The sequence below is a fragment of the Barbus barbus genome (assembly GCF_936440315.1).
Source record: "Barbus barbus genome assembly, chromosome: 12".
In the NCBI taxonomy this organism is placed as follows: domain Eukaryota; kingdom Metazoa; phylum Chordata; class Actinopteri; order Cypriniformes; family Cyprinidae; genus Barbus; species Barbus barbus.
In genome coordinates this window covers 14,486,495-14,508,864 of record NC_136740.1, presented here as the reverse complement: position 1 = coordinate 14,508,864, position 22,370 = coordinate 14,486,495, and the positions used below count along the sequence as shown (strand labels likewise).

Below are 22,370 nucleotides of genomic sequence, written 5' to 3'. Positions count from 1 at the left end.
CATTGGGCCACAATCACACTGACGAGAAATGAAACACTTAGCCAGTACTGGCCTGAGTCTGGGTACTAAAACTGAGTCGAGACCACTGGCATTGGGCCACAATCACACCGACGAGAAATAAAACACGCTGACGAGAAGTGAAACACTGGTCTGACACTGGTTACTGAAACTGAGCCGACACTGGGTCACAATCATGGTGACACCTAGCCAGCACTAGTCTTGTTGGCTAAATTAAAAAATATAGATATACTTACTCATACAGAATTACAACTTCTAAAATATGTGTATTAAAGACTCCTTCCAGTTTTTACATAAAACCAGAGCTTTGAATAATTTGTTTTTCCACAAAATGTTGAAAGGCACTGTTTTCCAACAAATGTTTTACAAAGATCCACAGAGTGACATGAGATTGGAAAAGAAAGACCTCTAAAAAGCATGAGAACTCATGTGGCACTGCATCAGCAACAATTGCAAACTCTTTCGGACTAAGAGGAATTCCATGCTTAGCTAAAAACTCAGAGTAATTACAGATTGAACCATTTTGATTGAAAAGTTGAGACAAAAATAATACCATTTTCAAACCAATTTTTTAAAAAAGAGATTTATGTTTATACAGTAGATTCATGTTATTCCAGATTAGATACGAGTGAGGTGTAAAATTGTGTTTAAAATTGAGGGACCAAGCTAATTTTGAATGATGAACCAACTTTTCTTAAATAAACACCCGTCTCAAACTTAAAAAGCTCCCAATTGGTACCAAAAGAATGGCTGTTTTCCAATAGCTAGCAATTAATTATTTAATTTTATCCTTTACATCTGGTAATTCTAACAGTGAACTGTTAAGTTTCCACAAAGAATCTCTGCATTGGCCTGTTACATAATCTATTAATAAAGATAGTTTTGTGGTCGGTCAATGGGGTACATTGAATGTCGACATTCAGATCAAAATTTGACATACATTTTGATATGAGCCAATAATCAATACGAGATTGTCTTGAACCACTTTTATTGGCCCAAGTAAACTCTAAATTGTTAGGGAATCTCTCTCTCCAAATGTCCACCAATTCAAATTTATCTATTAGGTCTAATAGTGCAGGACAAGAACAAGCGGTCCTTTTTGGTGGATATCTGTCCAAAAAATTATTAAATGACACATTAAAGTCTCCTCCTAGAATGAAAAATGCATTAGGAAATTTATTAGACCAATATGTAAGCTTCTCATCTAATTTGTAAAAAAAAAAATCCATTATCCAAAGAATTATTGTACCCATAATTACAGTTTGTTGGTTAAGTGAAATTACTAATAAATGAAAATGACGTAAACTATTCGATTCTGACCCTAATATATCCCCACCAAATTTGTTTCTCAAAATGATTACACCAGCTGAGTGTTCGGTGCCATGTGAACTCCAAATATCATTACCCCACTGAGATTTCCACCATTATAATCGTCAATAGGCGAATGACATTCCTGAAGAAAACAGAAGTCTGATTTGTGTTTTTTAGCAAACAAAAAAAGAGCTTTTCGTTTGACACTATCCCTGAGGCCCCTGGCATTAAAGGATATTTAAAACAATGACATGAACCACGTACAATATAGAAAAGAAACAAGAAAAGAAAAGAACAAAGTTTGAGTGAACCAAAAGAGTCGAATCACTATCCTCCGAAAAGAGCAACAACCACAACAACAGCTCAACCGGGAATAAGGTGTTCAGATTTAAGTTCAGAGAATAACAAAGACTACGCTTAAAATTCAGCTTTGGAGTAAAGATTTAAGAGCCCAAAGTAAAAGCAAATAATTAAAAATAAAAAAATAAATATAATAAAAATAAATAATAATATAAGTATAAAAATAAAGAAACAAATATATTAAATCATAAAAAATAAATAAAATAAAACTATAAAACAATTACACTTATCAAGCTAATCATTTAGAAGAAATTCTTACACTTATTCAAGCTAATCATTTAGAAGAAACAGTTGCTTGTTGAATAAGCATTGCCAACATGTTAAGTGTTGGCTACATCTTTAGCGGTCACTCTTTTACCCTCAATCACAGCAAAAGTATGCGTGTTCCTTGGTCCTCCCTGCTGTGTGCACCGTGACAACTAGCTATTATCTAACGATAAACATTATTAAACCTGATGGCATGAAAATACCACTATTAATTACCATTCAAGAATAGGTCAGCTAAGGCGTTAAAATATTTTAAAAAGCAGTTATTTCATCAACTTACCAGTGATGCTCCAAAGATACTGAAATTAATGGGGTTAATTCAACTTACATCTTTATGTAATCTTTCTCTCCCTGAAGGAAAACAACTAGCATCTGGTTATGATCGCTATTAAGGTGTTTCTCACGTTAACTGCAAATATGGCATATACTGCCTATTGTCTAAAAATAAACATTAACTATAACGCGTTTCATAAAATACAACTACTGGTCAGATTTCCGAGAGGTAAACTAACGCGTTAAAATGGCAAAAACAAATTGTAATTTCCTCAACTTTATGGCGAGTGTGCTTGAGAAGCACTGAAATGAATGGTTGTTGGTTGTTTGGAACTATTGGCTGCTCCATGACACGTTTTACTTCCGCATTCCTAAATTCCTATGGAAGCCTATGGGAGTGTCGCAACTCTGTTTCTCAACGGCTCTGGTTCGTTTAGCTTTTAAATTCTGGCGCTTTTATTTAGGCTTCAAAATTCGTCAAAGTTATATTATTTTGTGAAAATCCTATTGGCTTTTTGTCGAGGGAACCAGTTTCATGCTAACAGCCGTTCCGCCTACAAAGTGACGTCATAGTTCCCCCACTCTATAGACCCCTTCACAGTGCGCATGTCGGGGTGAGAATGTTCATTCCATCCCATTGAATTGTGTGTTAACCAGGTAATTTCTCGTCAAGAAAAAAATGCCTACTCGTTGCATCGTGGACTGTGAAAATCGCACCAGTTCTGGAGTCAAGTTTTTCAGGATTCCTGCAGGATCTCATCTGTTTAAAAAAAAAAATAGACGACATCTGTGGCTGCAAGCTAGGACAATGCTACGATCAAAGAGGCTCGTGTTTGTAGTGCTCACTTCATACCAAAAATTAAAAGTAGTCTACTATGTACGTGTTGCTACGCATGCCTGTTCTAACCGTGTGTTATGTGTCTTAATGACATGTTCGAGTATTTTTTTTTCTTTTTTTTCTTTGACCTCATCACGCACTGATGTGTATATGGAATGTATTAGTGCAACAGGGTTTTCTAGGGAAATAAACCCATCAAGTCAAGGAAATCAGTCTACAGTGCATCCGTCTCCAATGATAAATACTTACCCTGCCATGCAGGTGCAATTTGCAGTATGGATGTAGCCTTCCCGCTTGTTGATCACAACCCAGGCTTGGTACATAGAGGTGTTTTTCCCTTGGCGCTGGCTCGGTAAAACCTCCACTTTTGACAAACAAAAGTCATTGCCTATATCACTATATAAAACCGTATGGACATGCCCACAGACTACGTAATTACAGGCATCTAGCGATTTGTAGGCTCTTAGTTTTTCATGTGTGTAAACATTTGGCTTGTCCACCAGATAGCAATATATGGCGGGCCAGTGAATATCTGGCCACTTGCTAACGTTGTCTACCCATTCTGTTAGGAGCTCGGGATCAGGCAGACAATCGCCATTAGCTAAAACAAGTTTAGAATGGTACTGTTCCCAGCCCTGTGGTGTCAAAGACCTTGACACAATATGCCGGTCTATTAGCCGCGCCATTTTTCTGACCCCATGCTGCACGCACACCCAACCTAGGCTTTCACGGACGTTCGAATGCACATCCAGTACAGCCATTGTAGCCGTTATTGTGCATCGATCTGCACTTCGAATTCTAACTGGAAATAGTAGACCATCTGGGAATCTTTGGCATACTTTTTTAAACATACTATGATTTGAGACATACTAATTGTATTTCGAATACTATTTAGGACAGATAGTAAGCGAATTGGGACGCAGCATGTTTCTTAGTTTGAAGAACGCAGAGAACAGACTTCTCCTGGAGACCAGTCTTGCAAGGCTTCCTCCTTTGAAGAAAGAACTCAGAAGGACACGAGAACACAGAACGCACCCTTGTGAGAATTGAGATGTACTGCGTTCTTGCTTAACTGACCGAACAATAAACATAACATAACAAACAAATGTCATAACTTATTAAAACAATTCATACTATTATAGATATTATTTTCATATATTTTTTTTCATTTAGTACTGCCCTTCGGAAGCAACAGAAGATATTTGCCTGTTTCCCGGAAGACAAATTAAGTACAATTTACTTTGATCTTCAAATTCAAAAAGTTTTCACCCAAAAAGTCAAGAGTTCAAATCAAAGACTGTAAAAAAAGATGGACGACGCATCTCCGCTTCCTTCCACTATAGAAAAGTGAAGCGAATACATCTCAGTATGGCCGCTGCCATCTTGAGTAAATGACGTCATTTGGAGCCAGAGTCTGCGCAGTAAGGTCGTGGGGTGGAGCCGCAGAATCAAACTCCCTCAGACCCAATCAACCATAACGACACGCCCCATTTTTATAGCATCAATTTACTAGCTAGAATCAAACTTATCACAAAAATGAACAATTAAACATATATCAGCGTGATAACAGCTACCTTAAATGACCAAAACCATATTTCGGAAAATTGTATTGGAAGTGTAATTTATTTTTTTATTTTCACTGAAGTCCCATTCGTTTACATGTAGAGGGCGGGGTTTATGACCTGTACTGCAGCCAGCAACCAGGGGGCGATCAATGAGCCCGCAGCTTCAGTTTTAAGGACGAGTGAGACACACCCGGTTCAAATATGCAAAAGATGCTGGAAAACTGAAGAATCTGCAGGATATAGAGTATTTTGAACCTTTTTGTACTTTATGTACTTTTTTGTACAAAAAAGTACATAAAGTACAAAATGTACTTTTTTTCGGATTCAGAAACGGGGACACCATTCACTGTAATTATACAGATTGGAACAGACAGGACAATGTGGAATATAACTCCGAATGTGTTCGTCTGAAACGGGAATGTCAGACATGCCTAGGGTGCCCTGAGGGTGAGTAAATCTTTGGCTAATTTTCATTTTTGGGTGAACTATCCCTTTAACAGTGCTCAGTTTAACGGTTCAGAAGAAACAAGGGACTCGTGAACAAACATCACAAAACAAAAAAGCAGTCGCAGATCATCCAGGTAACCACACACAGTATTAAGAAACAAGGGTCCAAACTTTTGAATGGGGTTATTTTAATAATTTCAGCAATTTTTTTTTGTTTTTTGTCTTGTGGACTAAACATCTTTTATGTAAAATATCTTACTCAGGACATTACTAAATAAAAAATAACATGCATTTTGTATGATCTCTCTTATTTTGTTAAAATTATTAAAGGTGCCATAGAATGAAAAACTTAATTTAAATAATAACAGTTCTGTACATGGAAATGACATACAGTGAGCCTCAAACACCATAGTTTCCTCCTTCATATGTAAATCTCGTGATTAAAAAAGACCACTGAAAAACAGGCGAATCAGAACATAACACCGACTGTGACGCAACAGTCGGGATCACTACGCCCCCAACATTTGCATAAACCCGCCCTTCTTCTAAGCCGGCCGAACCATCAGAAGCTCTGCAGGTATTGTAAATAAACAAACGCGGACAACAGCGAAAATAACAAAATACATGTTATGTTCCAGGCCGTGCAGGGGGTGTGAAGTGCAGGGATAGGTTGGTGTCTGTATTCAGAAAGGCACAGAAAGCAAATAATGCGAGCCACTAAAGGGACATGGTTAGCTCCTTGCTAGCAGTAGCCTGTTACAGTACATAAGATTTCACTCTCAGTAAGGAGAGATGAGGATGATGGCGAATGACTTACAGATCCTGAGCACCACTGACAAGCATCTGATCTTGTGAAATGTGTGGTAAGTACTGTTGCTCCATAATATAAACATAGTTTGTGTGATCGCGTCTCTTGAAAGTGAAAATATAACGCGATCGATGGATCGTTCAAAAGCAGTTTCAATGCCTCGCATATTAATAACGGCTCCCTGATGCCCGCGTTTTATGTACAGCATAATTACCCGACGATATAACTGCGAGAGAAAGTATTTAAATATATATTTTCCTCCCTGTGCTTCCTTCTTGCTGATGAGCCGTACTGTGAAACAGCCAATCAGAGCAGAGCTCAACATTGAGCAGCACTGTGAAACAGCCAATCAGAGCAGAGCTCATTATTATTCATGACCCTGCCAAATAAGCCAATAACAGACCATTTCATTCTAGGGAGAAATCCTAGGGTTGTAAATGGACATGTAAAATCGTTTCTGGAGATTTTTTGCCCTTACCTAAGCCACATACCTTCTGTGTAGATATCAGAGAACAATTTAAAATACTGTATCAATGCATTCTATGGCACCTTTAACACTTTCAAAAATTCGGCAAGAGGTTCCCAAACTTTCGCATGCCACTGTATATGATGTTTCAGAAAGCAGACGTGTGTGAGGTGTCCACTGACTCTGACCGCAGAAAGCTCTTCCGTGACACCAGGCCAACATAAAGCACTGGGTTGACACAGCAGTGTAAGTAGGCCAATGTGGATGTAACTGTGAGAGCTACATCTAATGCTGTGGCACTTTCACAGAAAGTTTGGCTACTGGGATTGATGGTCTCATTGATTTGTGTGATTTCAACGATAAGGGTGATGTTATAGGGTGTCCAATGGATGAAGAAGGCCAGTACCAGGGCTACAATGACACGGATGGCCCTCGTCTTCTGCTTGCACTGGGAGCCACGCCGCAGCAGGATGCAAGAGTAACAGAACAGAATTATTAGTGCTGGAAGAATGAAACCCAACATATGGTAGAGCAGACGATGGGCCAGATGCCAAGAATCAGACAGATGAAACGAAACACATAGTTTTTTATCCCGACATCTGGACTCCTTGTAGAAATATCCAATCAGGAATGGAGAACAGAAGGCAGAAGAACCAGACCATCAGGCAGCAACCATGAGTCACCATGGGCTTTTTAAGAGAATACATCTGCACTGCATGAACGATGCAGGAAAGCATAAAAATGCCACAGTAGAAATTGATCTGATGGGGAAAGAGTTGACAATGAGAGATTGCAAACCCAAAGTTGATTCTTAAAGCAATACTTCTGGTGCAGTACAAGTTCATCTCAATCAACAGCATTTTTGCCATAATGTTGTCACAAAAATAATTTCTTATATATTAAAAAAGGATCTGGGTTTCAAAGAAGAACAATTGAAATGAATAGGGCCAATCAATAAAATTTGTTAAAATAAATTTGAAAATTAAATTACATAAATTCCCCCCAAAAAATTATTTAACACTAAATATAAAGAAATATTGCTTTAATACCACCCACTGCATATCTATTCTATAGAATATTGCAATTCATACAATTCAACTCATAATTTAGCAAAATCAAAAAAATTGCCCACCTTGAACAGAGCTCCAGTCAGCTTGCAGAGTGCTATGCCGAAGATCCACTCCTTCACTGCCTCTACAGCCCAGAAGGGCAGCGTTAGCAACAGCAGAACGTTAGCTAAGCACAGATGGAGGATGAGGACTTCGTGTTGGCACAATTTCCTGCTACTTATATTTTTTAAAAATTGTCTTTTATAGTTTTTACAGTAACAATGTAATTAATGTTTGGTTTATTACATTAAATGTCCATTCTTAAGCAGCAATGCACAGTTCGAATCACATCATCAAGTTTGCCGATGACACGACAGTGGTGGGTCTCATTAACGATGTACCAGCATTTAGAGAGGAAGTGCAAAGATTAACAGACTGGTGCAAAACCAACAACCTGTCTCTCAATGTGGGCAAAACAAAAGAGATGGTTGTGGATTTCAGGAAGACACTGTGTAATCACTCACCGCTGAACATCAACAGCTCCTCCGTGGAGATTGTCAAGAACAAAAAAATTCTCCCCTTCCTAGGAAGCTGAGGAAGGCCCAGCTCCCACCACCCATCCTCACTTCTTTCTACAGAGGGACTATCGAGAGTATCCTGAGCAGCTGTATCACTGCCTGGTTTGGGAATTGCGCCATCTCTGATCGCAAGACCCTTCAGCGAATAGTGAGGACAGCTGAGAAGATCACTGGGGTCTCGAGTCCGAAATTTTCAGATGCGTTTTTTCGTATTCCCCATCCTTTCCTATCGAAATGCATGCTACCGATGCGAAAACGCAGAAAATCAAACCTGATCCCTTTTTTGTTTTTGACGGACGAAAGTTTTGGAGGCAGTGTGCAAACGTGATTGACACAACGTGCAGGTCGTATTTATTTTTTTAACGTGCTAAAATTTCGGGCTCAGTGTGCAGTGACCTTAAATCGCAGACAGCGACATCTTTATTCATGGCATTTACAAATGTCAACAACTGGTGAATGGAGAACACTGTGATCAGCGATGGAATGTAATCGCGATTGAAAGAGCATGAAAATCTGACTTAATCTCCTAACTTGCTGTGTTACATATCACTGAAGCTGAGAAAAGAAGGCAATGCTGCAGACAACAGGTAGCTAAATGCCATTACCGCTGTTTCCTTGTTTGTGGAGTAAATATTTTTACACTGCTTTTTAAAAATGCCGGTAGGAATGGAAGGTAGGGAGGTAGGAAAATCTGACAGGGTAGCACAAATTGACAGAACACCGGGTAACCGGTGTTTCGTATGCGTTTGGCAAATCAGCATACACTTGTAGTCAGTGTTGGGGAAAGTTACTTTTAAAAGTAGTGCATTACAATATTGCGTTACTCCCTAAAAAAGTAACTAATTACGTTACTTAGCTACTTTTTATGGAAAGTAATGCGTTACGTTACTTTTGCGTTCCTTTTTAAATATGAGCAGGGCTTGATTGTTTTTAATACAAGAAATTACATTAATACAAATGTAAAAGCCCTATCTTGTGAAGGAAAAGTAAATTCACGTCTGTAAAGTAAAACTCAGGATAAGAAGGTTTAACACTCTTCAGCAATAAAAAAACAATGAAGCCCAATTGTTAGTTTATCTAAAGTCATTTTTGCTTATTAGTATGGTTGAACTGGATCATCAAAGTTCAGCAGCAAACACATTGGTTAATAAAATGGGATTAGATACATTTGTGTTTAACATTTAATTATTGCAGTTTGCATCATATTCTGAGTTTGCATTTCACTACTTTAATTATTTTTGATGAATACTAAATCTGTAGTGGGGAAGTCATGGCCTAATGGTTAGAGAGTCGGACTTGTAATCCAAAGGTTGCGGGTTCGAGTCTCGGGCCGGCAGGGATTGTAGGTGGGGGGAGTGAATGTACAGCGCTCTCTCCACCCCCAATACCACGACTGAGGTGCCCTTGAGCAAGGCACTATACGGGAACAAATCACACAAATGCACATCTGTCTTAACCTAACTCCCACAAAGTATAAAAGTAGAGTTAACGCATCTTCACTTTGTGGGTTTTTGTGAGATGAGAGAGATTTTGCGATATAGTGTAATTTGGTTAATTATATTTAGGCTACATTAAAAGTTATTATGAAGATATTGATAGATAGGCTATAGACATTGACAGATAATTAGGATAGATATACTGATACATTCATATAGGCATATACATTCATATAAGTTAGATAGTGACAAACACATCAAGTTACAGATAGGATATCATAGGCTAGTTGATAGATAGATTATTTCATATTGAAATTACATAATAATGGAAGCTCCACACAAGAGATGCTGGCCCTCTGTGGTGTGGGAGCATTTCCATTTGGAAACACAAAATAAAGTGAGATGTATGTATTGTGATAGGCAGCTAGCCTACTGTAATAATACGTCATCCATGATGCGCCATTTGAGGAGCACTCATCCTGCCCTTTTGGGGGGTGCAGAGGATGGTAACATTGCTCCTGCACCTAGGCCACCTATTGGCACCGCTGGGCCATCTAAGCAAGGTATGCATTATATGAAATCTAAGTCAGATCACAAAGTTTTGAGACACTGTTTAGAAAATCCATATTTTTAAAAAGACTTAGGCCTATGTCAACCTAAGCCCTACAACTTAACATCCCAATCACAATTAACAATCATGTTAAAAATAGTTTCACTGAGAATATTTAAAAATAGCACCTCACAAACTTAGCCAATGTATTCAATATAGTTCTATATTCATACATATATGTATATGTATGGATCTATGTATGTATGTGTGTGTGTGTATATACACACTTCTTTGTTCAGGAAGGTTTCAAACTAATGAACCAACAGATTAGTCTTTATAGCTGTGGACTATTTAAATCTAAATAATTTAAATGTATTTGACTGAAATAAGTTTTACTCTTCTCTTTTATAAGGCAGACAAAAGTAATTGGATGAGGCTCTTGTAGACATGGTGGTGAAGGATTTGCAGCCCTTCACTATTGTGGAGGATATGGGTTTCAGGGCCTTTGTGAACAAGCTTGATCTAAGCTATGTCCTCCCATCCCGGAAGGCACTTAAAACGATAGTCACTGAAAGGTATAACAGCACCAAGGAGAAGACAATGAGAGACCTACAAAAGGCAGAATTTGTTAGTCTTACGGCTGATATGTGGTCATCCATCAATATGGACGGATATCTTGGTGTAACTTGTCACTACATTACACCAGAAGCAAAGATGGTAACTGTTGTCTTGGGAGGCTCATTGTATCTCATGGAGGCTAAAACCTTGCTCATGTCTGAGTGGGGAATTACCTCCAAAGTCCAGTGTATGGTGACTGATAATGCATCCAACATGATCTTAAGTGCCCAGCTACTGAAGCTTCCATATATAACTTATATGCACAATAACTTGCAATTAAGTTATTGCACATAACTTAAATTTGATTGTGAAAAAGGCCCTAGATGAAACCCCACTCATCAATGAAATATGCCAGAAAGCCAGAAAGATAGTGGGGTTGTTTAGATCCAGCTGCAAAGCAAAGGACAAACGTGTGGAGATGCAGGGCTTGATGAGCAGACAAACTCTGAAACTGATACAGGAGGTTGAAACGAGATGGAACAGCCCTTTTGACAAGCTGCAACGCTTATATGATCTACGAGAGCCAGTGGCTGCTGCTATTTCCAATTTAAACTGTGATACTGCTCTGCTGACAAGTTCTGAGTACGACATAATTCAAGAATCACTGTCATTACTGTAACCATTTAAACTTGCTACAACAGAGTTATCAGAGGAACAGAGAGTATCCGCCTCAAAACTCATACCACTTTACAGGATGTTGCAGCACAAGCTTGTAGAGAAAATAGGCCTTGCAAAGCAGGAATCAACTGTACAATTAGGTAAGCCACAATGACCATACTGCCAATGTTATTGGCCATAAGTGTCATATTGTTGTCATTAATATAATTAATATGGTTTGCTCCTGTTTTGCACAGGCTCACACCTGCAAGAAGGTCTGCAGTCCAGATGTGGCGGGTATGAGTCGTTCAGAGCCTTGGCATTGGCTACACTGCTGGTCCCAAGATTCAAAATTGTGGCTTTTGGAAATCCTGCCAAAGGCCAGGAGGCTGAAAAACACCTCACACTGGAGTGCGCTTCGCTGATGCGTTCAAACTCACCAACTCATGGTGAGCACTTTCAATCTTCATCTAATTTTATGGAGTTATATCATCTGTATAATTATGTAACTTCATATATGACATAAGTTTAGACTGTAACTAATTGCTATTTTCACTTGTTCAATCAGAGTCACAATGGTCAGCATCAGGTCCATCATCATCATCAACACCAGCTGAAAGCCAGGACTGTTTATGGGAACTTTTTGATAATCGTGTACGTGAATCCCACACGACATACAGTGCTACAGCTGATGCCACAGTGGAAGTAAAAAAGTACCTCACAGATGCATTTCTGCCCAGAATGGAAGATCCCCTAAAGTACTGGAAGGAGAGAGCAGTTATTTTTCCTACTCTGTACGTTCTAGCTAAAAAGTATCTGTGCGTGCCAGCGACAAGTGTCCCTTGTGAGAGGATTTTTTCAAAGGCTGGAGAAATTCTATGTAAAAAAAGAAGTAGGCTAAGTTCATCAACAGCAGAACAATTAATATTTTTAAATAAAAATCTCTATATTTAAAAAAAGGAAGACATTGTGGCTTGATGTATTTTATTGTCTATTTGTCATTACCAAAGTAACACTTATTCACAAAGTGTTCCTTCAGATGTCAGACCGATGTTTCAAAACTTTACAAGAAGAGAACAATAAAAACACATTTTAATTGTTTATTATAATTTTATGAACATGACTGCTTCACCCTAGATTCGAACCCACTGAGACATCATTGCAATCGAGCACACTAACCACTTCCCCACATCACCTGGTATTGACACAGCATACATTACAATTCGATCAATTGTTTCTTTGTCGACGCAGTTTCAGAGCAATACTTGAAAATACCCACTAGGTGTCACAGTACAGACAGGTATCGAAACGTTTCGAAGTCTCGACACATTTGCTTCAACTGCTTCAGTGTTTCACGAAGCCTCGCTCTGCCCACCACTACCAATAAGTGGGATCCCGGTTTTCTTCACGCCTGTGGTGCTAGCCAACCACGAACGCCACGGATACCCTTTGTAAACCTAGCAGGCTTAGAAAACACAGTTTATCAGTCTCTTTCACAGTCCCGTGGCAAACAACCAACCCCCATTTGAAAGATATCCAATAATTACTCATTGTCCACAGGTGTCCTCGAAAACATCATTTCTTCCGTGTTTGTCCGTAGCAATGACGTCACGCACCGTCAATCAAATCATAATCATTACAGTAATATGCAAAATGGCAATGCAATATGTAAAATGGCAATTTATTGCTGTAGCTTATTTAAATTTACATTTTCCCATACATATGTGTAACATTTAGTGCAAAATTAAAATTAAATGATATAATATAATATAAATTTGCCATTTTCTACACTAGTTTTAATATGCATATTAAAACATATTTTAAAGCTTTATAAGTTGCAACATTAAAATGTATTACCCAAATTGATTTCATATGTTTAACGTCCAAGCAAAAACTGTAGCAAAATTATCATTTAAATGCTGTTTTTCCTAAATGCATTTAGATTTAGGGGTAGGATACTTGGGATTGTATTTTCATCGTGAGACCACGGGATAATTGAGATTTTCAAAATGCATTCTGAGCCAAAGGGGCAGCAAAAGGGTAGCAAAATGGTGATTTAAATGTCTTTTATTTTTCTTAAATGCATTGACACTTACATATATGACATTTCAATTGCATTTTCATGATATACCCCGCGATGAATAGCCTATAGTTTAAGTCATTGTGGATTTAAAAATGCATTCCGAGCCGAGCACAGCCGCTAGCTGTCAATCATTACATCAAGGCGGGGCTCGGCAACAGGAGGCTTTTCACCTACTTCAACATCTCTCACCGTTTACACTCGGATTGATGCACATAAGCAAACAGACAGTGCTATTCTACACTTATTTACTATCTTACCCTATATTTTATTACTCTTTTATTTTTAATCCGTAAAATAGCGTGTGTTCTGTGGCAATGCTGATTTATTATCAATGTTGGAAACCTTTTCCAGGATTCTCACGTGAACGAGCCTATTGCGATTTGCAATAGGCTCGTGAAATGATTTGCCTCCGTTTTCAGGTGTTTGTTGGCGATTTATCAAGACCTGCCAGCGAGTGAAAAATCAGGGCAGTGTGAGCTTGGCATAAAACTGTCACAATTTGAGCCAGAGACAAACAGGTAGTGAAACACAGGCAGGTTTATTGACAGGCTTGTGGAAGCAGATCGTGATGAGCAATGGCAGGTGAATATCAAACACTATGATCAGTTCAATGGTTCTTAGCTGTATGCTGATGAGTAGTTTCTTTGCAGGTTCGTAGGAGATCGGAGACCAGGAACGAAGGAGTACTACGCTGGGGAATCATCAGGAGATCTAGAGGTATGTACACATAGAGTCTGGGAATAGTTCAGGGATGTGAACAGTAGATCAGACGAGGAGGGAGTGTGCAGATATAGTGGAGCTGATGAGTGCTGACAGGAGATTGTGATCAGATGTGTGTCGTGACTGGGCTGATGACTGTGATGGATCCCTGACAAAAACATACAGCCACAGCCTTAATGAAATCAAGTGAAGATAAATAAAGTCATTACAACTCTCAAGATCTCAGCAGAGGAGGATTAAACAGCAAAAACAGCATTACCATCCTACTAATTATAAACCAGGTTGATATAATTTTTTCCATATGTTCACAAATGTTCTTATTAAATTTAGATTATTTCTTATTTAGATGGTGTTTTATTGAAAATAATAGTTTAGTTTGAAGTCACCATTATTTGCATTAGTTGGGCACTTGAATCTTTATGTAGCCTATACCTTATGTTGGTTTGTGGTCATTGTAACAGTGTGTTTAGAAAATATTATTTGTTTGATGGATACACTTTATCATTCTTTCAATTTTAAACTGAAACTACAGATAGGATATTCTGAATTTGGGTTTTAACTGTTGAGTCATTCTGAAACAGACATCAAGAATGTATGAACAGCAGCAATTATGACATGATTCATGCTGCAGTTACTTAGCAAATAAGAAAATATGGCTTAGTTAAGGTTAACACTAATTCTACGGTTATGTTTCCAACTGCCCCTATAGGCTTTAATGATAAGGAATAAAACTTGAGATAACATAATTAAATATATTTCAAATGAAATGCATATCATGAACGTGCCATTAAATCTGTGAGAAATATGCTCTGTGTTGGTTTCTGTGCCTTGGAACTAAGGCTTGTTTTTCCTTTTGCTCTGATATGCATTTTTCAGCTGTTAGACATTTTATATAAAGGTGCGCTTTTCTAAATCACGTGCAATCAGTAGAATTTGTCAAAGTAGAAACATCTGAAAAATGATCCAGAGAAATGTCTAGCACCTGAACTAAATTTCAAGTGTCAAATAAAAGTAAGAATTAGCTAAATGATTTCCCTTTTCACAAATCTGCTTTTTAATTTGTCATAATGGGGTATGAAGTGCAGATATATGTGGGGGAATTTTTTTAAAGCAATTTAGATCAGCAACATAAAATGTCAAGTAAATGAGTGAAAGAGTAAATGATTGTGAGAATGGGTTTGAATACTTTCAAAAAAATCACTGTAAAATAGTTGCTGTGATAGTGACATCTTTTGTTTTTTTTTCGGGGGGGGGGGGGGGGGTACAGCAGTTTCTTTTCATGAGTAGTGGAGTCTACACAGATGGTCTACTGTGGCACAACTCTCACAAAAAACTGGTCATGTAGACATAAATTTGACATGTGCTCTCTAAACCAGGTACACCGCTTCATGACATTAGTGTTCCCTGGTGAAAGTGGCCTCCTTCAGCAGGATAATGCTCCCTGCCACAGTGCACACGTTGTTCAGGAGGAGTTTGAAAAAAAAAATGAAAAAAAAATGAATTCAAGAATACTGGACCAAAAAGTTTGATCCAAGGCGACTTCACCTCATTTTGGCGGCACATATGGTGGAGGAGCAACAGCAACAGGCAGGCAGTGTGCACTCTACATTTCTTTTAGGAGTAATATGTAGCCCTGCACAATGTCCAGCCAAAAAAAAGATTGATATGGTGACCACAAATTAAGAATCATTAATTCAGTAGTTAAATCATCATCATGATTGTCATATATAATCATTTATATTCATATTTAATTTCATATATAACTTCTCTTCATACATAATTTCTCTTTTATTTTGTTATATTGTGGTTTACAGCATTAATGAATTCTTGCATTGTACCTACAGGTTTTATGCAGCACAAAAAAAAGACAGGGAGGTTCAGCAAAGTTGTACATCAAAATATAAAAGCATATAAGAAGACAATAAGCACCAAAATACACATTTACCCAGTTCTACTTCACATGAAGAACCGTTCGTGTGAACTGTGTCAGATGAAGTCCTAAGATGTTTTAAAAATGTATTTACAGCAAAACAAGATATAAAAAATATCATCATAGACAAACATAAGACAATTAACAAATAAAATCAGGAACTTTTTAGACACTACACACAATAACAACTTTGTATCTCTCTCTAAAATGTGTGAGCTGTAAGGAGTATGCTTGAGAAATGCAAAACAGTAGAAACTACAGTAGCTGCCACATGTGCGAAGAGCAATATCTGAAAGTAAGATTAAACAAGACTGCTCTATATTCATCTTTGTCATGAAACTGAAGACCTGTTCACCTCAAGAACGATAACTATAAAGATCACTATTAAGATAAATGGTGCCCACGCCAACGAATGATGAAGTTTGTTTATTATAAATGTGCACTATAGTTTTGTTGTCTGCAGCTTTAAATTCTCAAGATCTAAAAAAATTTATGAACTCTGATCAGCTGTCAAAGTTTTTTCTCATTCATCAACTGGAAAATCATTCTGAAAATGATTCCAATTATATTGTTCCTCTATCGTTGGTGGTGTGGACCTTTGTACTTGCAATTATTATGATTATTGTCCTTGATGTGAATGGCAATGCTTGCATTAAAGCCAAACTCTTCTGACTGATACAGATGTTAATACTGTATAAAATTTTGCATAAGATTGCATAAAAGATTACATGCTGATCATGCATATATCAGTTTGATGGCATACAGTATGATATTTCAGAAAGCAGACGTGTGTGAGGTGTCTACTGACTCTGACCATACAGAGCTCTTCCGTGACACCAGGCCCTCTGGGACCTTCAGCGTGAAACCCAGTGGTCTCAGCATGTCCAGCAGATGCTGGCGAAATTTCACCCCCACGAAAGCGTAAAGCACTGGGTTGACACAGCAGTGTAAGTAGGCCAATGTGGAAGTAGCTGTGAGAGCTACATCTAATGATGTGATGTTTTCACAGGATGCTTGGTTAGTGAGATTGAAGGTCTGATTGGTTTGAACTGTGTCAACGATGAGGGTGATGTTATAGGGTGTCCAGTGGATGAAGAAGGCTACTACCAGTGCAACAATGACATGGATGGCCCTCTTCTTCTGCTTGCACTGGGAGCCACGCCGCAGCCGCAGCAGGATGCAAGAGTAACAGAACAGAATTATTAGTGCTGGAAGAATGAAACCCAACATATGGTAGAGCAGACGATGGGTCAGATGCCAAGAATCAGACAGATGAAACGAAGCACATAGTTTTTTATCCCGATGTCTGGACTCCTTGTAGTCCTTAAGAAATATCCAGTCAGGAATGGAGAGCAGAAGGCAGAAGAACCAGACCATTAGGCAGCAACTATGAGTCACCATGGGCTTTTTACGAGAATACATATGCACTGCATGAACGATGGACAAGTAGCGGTCAAGACTGATGCAGGAAAGCATAAAAATGCCACAGTAGAAATTGATCTGATGGGGAAAGATTTGACAATGAGAGACTGCAAACTCAAAGTTGATTCTCAAATGTATAGTGCCATATTTCTGATTGTTAAAGTTGTAAAAAAAAAAAATTATCTTAGGAAGAATTAAAAGGATTGTTCTCCAAAAAAAAGAGGAAAAAAAAATTGTATGTTGTATGAAATTTATAATTAATGAAATGTAATCACTAAAAATTTTCATGAAACTAAAATGGAGAGCACTGGAATTAAATAATTCATGCAAAAATCAACACAAGGCCATAAACACTGCCTTCTAAAAATGTGTTTGCTCACCTGGAACAGAGCTCCAGTCAGCTTGCAGAGTGTCGTGCCGAAGATCCACTCATTTGCTGCCTCTACAGCCCAGAAGGGCAGCGTTAGCAGCAGCAAAATGTCTGCTAAGCTCAGATGGAGAATGAAGATGTCGGTAACGTTCAAGCCAATCCTCTTCTTCCACAGTACCACCAGAACCAGCCCATTTCCCACCAGCCCCACAACCAGCGCCAGAGAGTAAAGGACCGGAATGAAAATGGAATCAAAGTACATGCTAGACTCATGATCACACACAAGTCCACCACCGTAGGAATCATTATAATTCTCAATGTAGCTGTCATTGTTATCAGTGTAGAAGTCCATTTCTTTCGCTCCAATGGTGATCTTTGTTTCAGCATCCATCTTCTGTAAAGAAACATACTTCAGATTTCATATCTATTTTTATCATCCATTTACACTATTTATTTATACAATTATTTCATGAGTATTTTAGGTGTGAGATGTTAAACTAGTGTCATTCATCTGATATTTTGTATATAGCAGCATTCTGTGTGAATATGCGGTTTAAAGTCTGAGGGTGAAGTTTCAAATTAGCCTTATGTTTACTGTAATTTATAACTTACATTTAAATCAGTTTTGCTGAAGTAACCTTATTTATTTTTATTATTTTACCAGAAGAGGGCAATAATTATACATGGTGGCAGGCAGACAGGATTCAAGCTCAAGTTAGAGGCAACAATCACCCGAATATGAAAATTCCGTCTGTCATCATTTACTCAGTCTTTGTTGTTTCAAAATTTGTATAATGATTTTTAGATCCCACTGACTCTCATTGTATGGACAAAACAGTTTAAACATTCATCAAAATATCTTTTGTTCTGCTGAAACGCAAAATATTTTGTGTTCTGCTGAAGTAAAAAAAAAATACCAGTTTAAAACAACATGTAAATGATGACAGAATGTTGTATACTGCTGAATATATTAATATTTATCTGTATCCTATTCAGGAATATATCAATTTCTATTCTGGAACAAAATCCATGATTTTGCTAGTGCAGTTACAGCGGCTTCGGCACTGTTCATTTTCAAAATCAGGTGTTTTCAATTTCCGTGAATCACTCAGTTGAACAGATAAGAGAACGTAAAACCACAGTACAAAGCTCATTCATTACTGATGCCTATCAGTCATAATGCACTTTAGTTTCTCATCATTGATGAGACCAAGTTAAATCTCCCGTGACCTTCACATTTGCTGCTGACATAGGTCACCTTCCTGAGTGGTTATCCCTGGTAAAAGTACCATTTCTTTGAAGATGTGCTTGTGGTTAGTTTTGGATAGTGTAATACCTCGATTGTCATGAACCCTAAATTTATGGGAAACCATGGGTTTTACAATAAAGCTCTGAATATCTGTGATTGAAACCTGAAATGTGTGGAGGTGATATTTGTAACCCGCTGGTATTTCCCTTGTATCATGCTGCAGTAGAAATAAAGTCAGTCTGGTGCTGGATATACATTTAACTTTAACATTAACTTAACTAAAGTCTTCAAATAAATCATCAAAATTGGAAGTGAAACGCCTTCAAAACTCTTTCATATTGCGTATTAGTATATGTGAAGAAAAATCCACTAAACATTATAGCAATAAATAAATCCAATAATAAATAAATAAAAATAGATGGTCACTGAATATATTCAAATGTAAAATTATGACAAATATAAAACATTCATTTGAGCAATAATACAGTGTTAAGTAGATGTGTGGATATATGATGGATGGAGATAATAAATAGTCAGAAAAAGGAAAAGGTTTGAAAGGAAGAAAACGTACCTGTGTAAGTGTGGGATCTCACAGTAGTTGAGAGCTGCTGAAATGATTGGCACATAGAGAGTTACTTATTAATAAAGGTCACAGCATGCAGATGCGTAGAAGACAGACAGACAGACAGACAGACAGACAGAGGAGGAGGAGACAGTGACAGGAGTTTGAAATAGGAAATAAGATAAAGATCAGTTGTCAGTCATTCATAATTCTTTTTCAAATGTTCATTTTGCTTTCTCAATGAAAGGTTTGTGGTCTGGGAATATATGATGCATGTTACAGGCTGACAAACTGTCATTGTTCATTAGTTAATTGTTCATCAATCTTATGGATCCTTTTGTCCAGCAAAACAGAGATGCAGAGAAACTGTAACTGTAGTTCTGTTACTTATAATATTCCAGTCCAGTGTATTTGCAATTTACAAGCTTTTTTCCAACATTTCATTCAGAAAACCATAATATCCAGTCAAATATGTTATTTATAGTCTGTTATCTGTTTTTGTATTACAAAGGGTTCAAGTATGTGTTTTATTTTCTGTAAGTTTGATTATGAAACTCTCCATTGCTGACTTTGTAAAAGTAATAGTTGCAAAGTAGAAAGTATCTCTGTATGGTCAGAGTTAGTAGACACCTCACACACGTAATAAAAGTATCTTTTATTCTGTTTGCTTGTTTCATCCTTATGTCACAGATGCTCATACAGCGGGATGTTTTTTTTCACACCTTACACCACGTCCTGTTCTTTAGTTTTTTTCCGTTATTCTCACTTGTACACACCACTGCTCACAATTATTCATGTGTACTTGTTGTTGACTGATTTTGTTTTTCTACCTTAAGTGCAGAGATTGTGTTACTGTGTCAGGTTGAACCTGTCATTATTAAAGGCCAAGCGAAAACTACATATAATTTTTTTGTAAAGAAGAATAGAGAAGAGAAATCTGGACGTGTTCTTTTAAGCAAAGAAAAGGAGCTGGGGAGACGATGAGCATATTTCTAGAGAGTGGTTATAGCTAAAGATGGACCAACAGATCAGATGTTCAGTTTAAATACAATCTTGACAAACATGACTTTCTAAAACGGGTGCTACAGTACGTCAAAAACGGTTGAAGTTGCACCTGAGGTCAGGAAATACCACCTCTCTATTTTTGTTTTACTTGCAAACCTCATGACCCTAGAAAACAGCCTCAGATCCTAAAATACCAGCCCACACTAAACCACTAAATTCTCATTAGACTTAGCAGGGCAATACACTTTTTAAAAGGAAATGTCACTTTTGTAACAATTTTTAAACATCACTCTAGTGCCATAGTCTGCATGTTTCTTATGGGTTCCACCATTCCATTATACTTACACCCAAGACAAAAAAATAAATCTTCCTTTAATCATCACTTATTAATTTATTTCTTATGTTTGTTTACTAGGACACAAAAGGAGTTTTCTGAAAATCTGAGCTTCTACCCCAAAAAAAACACTATAAAAGGTTCCTAAAAGTACCATTTCTGCTTGTGAGGTACATTCCAAACCTTCAGAAGCTGTACAATATCTCTGTATTAAGAAAGCATCGTAATTTATTCATTGTGGACCAGGCCAGTCTCCACAGGAGCTTGGCTCATCCTGGCCCGACATTACAAATAATAACCAGCTGCAAAATGCCTGTGACATTCATTCAGTTCAGCTCCACATTTTGAGGGAGATCATGCGGTTTTGCTGCTTGGTATCAGAAATCCACTTTTTATTTAGAGACTAATAAGCAGTATTAGAATGTGGCCGTGGTCTTCAAAAACAATCAAATAAAATATATTTAATTTTTTTAATCATGAGACTTCAATGTGCTAAAATGTTTTGAAAGAAAACATCAGATCAATCACTACTGATTTTATTTTTCTTTTTCAACAAGACGCAGTTGTTTAAACATTTTAATGTGTATGCAGCATTTTTAAATGAACAGCAATGGAGCCGTCATTTCAAAGTTTTCAGTCATGTGACCGGCATGGATTCATCGAGGGTAAAACATGCACTGAACTGCAGCACAATCTTGTCTTGATGCATTAAGCCAATTTTGAGAATTTAGTTTATAATAGTCTTCTAAGGGCAATGCTTACTGTGCAATTTAATGTACTGCGTGCATATTCTGGGCGTGTATGCTTGCCTGTATATAGTTAGTACACATCATCAATAAGATGTATGCTGAAACTGGTCTTGTATGTCTTAATATATTAGTACTTATTACCTAATATAAAACTGGTAAAAAAAAACAAAACAAAAAAAACTGGCAGACAGTGGAGGAAAGCTTCCTGTAAGGATGTGTAGTCACATGGAAACTATGAATACAGGAAGCATATACAACGTGCCTTCAGAAGACTGACACTGCCTTTCACAGAAATTAAAATGATTTATATGAGTTTTTATTTTATTCCTTGTGCATAACTTCAGACCAATATATCAAAACAAACATTATTTCATTACATCAGTTATGTTATCTTTATTCAGAAACAGAAGTAACTTAATCTTATTTGTGTATTTTACTTTTTATTTACTAGGCTACAGTGCTACCAATATAGTTTATTTTAACAAAGCTTTATTTTACTGTTTAACTTAAAAAAAAAATTGTTTGGAAATGTTATTTTTAAAATAAGAGAATTGAACTGAAGTGATACATTATTCAGTTTCACATTTTTGTCTACAAAATAAATTACACATTTTAACTTGCAATGTTACCAAATAAAAAGGAACATCAAATCAAGATGTGCAATCCAGAAACATGTTTAAGATTATATTGCAAAAAGAAAGCATAAATGATGTTTGACAGGGCATCACTTACCACAGCATACCGCTGAGAGCTGCTGAAATGACT

General features: G+C 37.3%; 1 protein-coding gene and 1 pseudogene across 4 annotated transcripts; both read right to left on the bottom strand.

The window, feature by feature from the left end:
• Positions 1-6,501: 6,501 nt before the first annotated feature.
• Positions 6,502-9,869, bottom strand: LOC306878535 (C-X-C chemokine receptor type 3-like; annotated as a pseudogene). Its single transcript has 4 exons — positions 9,861-9,869; positions 7,927-8,116; positions 7,486-7,613; positions 6,502-7,114 (listed from the first exon to the last, which is right to left on the bottom strand). The product of its transcript is annotated as a C-X-C chemokine receptor type 3-like (transcript).
• A 5,829-nt stretch (positions 9,870-15,698) lies between these two features.
• On the bottom strand, positions 15,699-22,370 carry LOC306877990 (C-X-C chemokine receptor type 3-like). 3 transcript variants are annotated; one of them, XM_079430066.1, is made up of 4 exons: positions 22,338-22,370; positions 19,527-19,563; positions 17,717-18,100; positions 15,711-17,414 (listed from the first exon to the last, which is right to left on the bottom strand). In XM_079430066.1, exons 3-4 carry the CDS (start codon positions 18,095-18,097, stop codon positions 16,689-16,691), a joined length of 1,107 nt encoding a protein of 368 aa, XP_079286192.1. In that variant the 5' UTR covers positions 18,098-18,100; positions 19,527-19,563; positions 22,338-22,370; the 3' UTR covers positions 15,711-16,688. The 3 variants fall into 3 exon arrangements, with proteins under 3 accessions (XP_079286191.1, XP_079286192.1, XP_079286193.1); XM_079430065.1 differs by lacking the exon at positions 22,338-22,370 and having other exon boundaries at positions 15,699-17,414; positions 19,527-19,648; XM_079430067.1 differs by lacking the exon at positions 19,527-19,563 and having other exon boundaries at positions 22,338-22,364.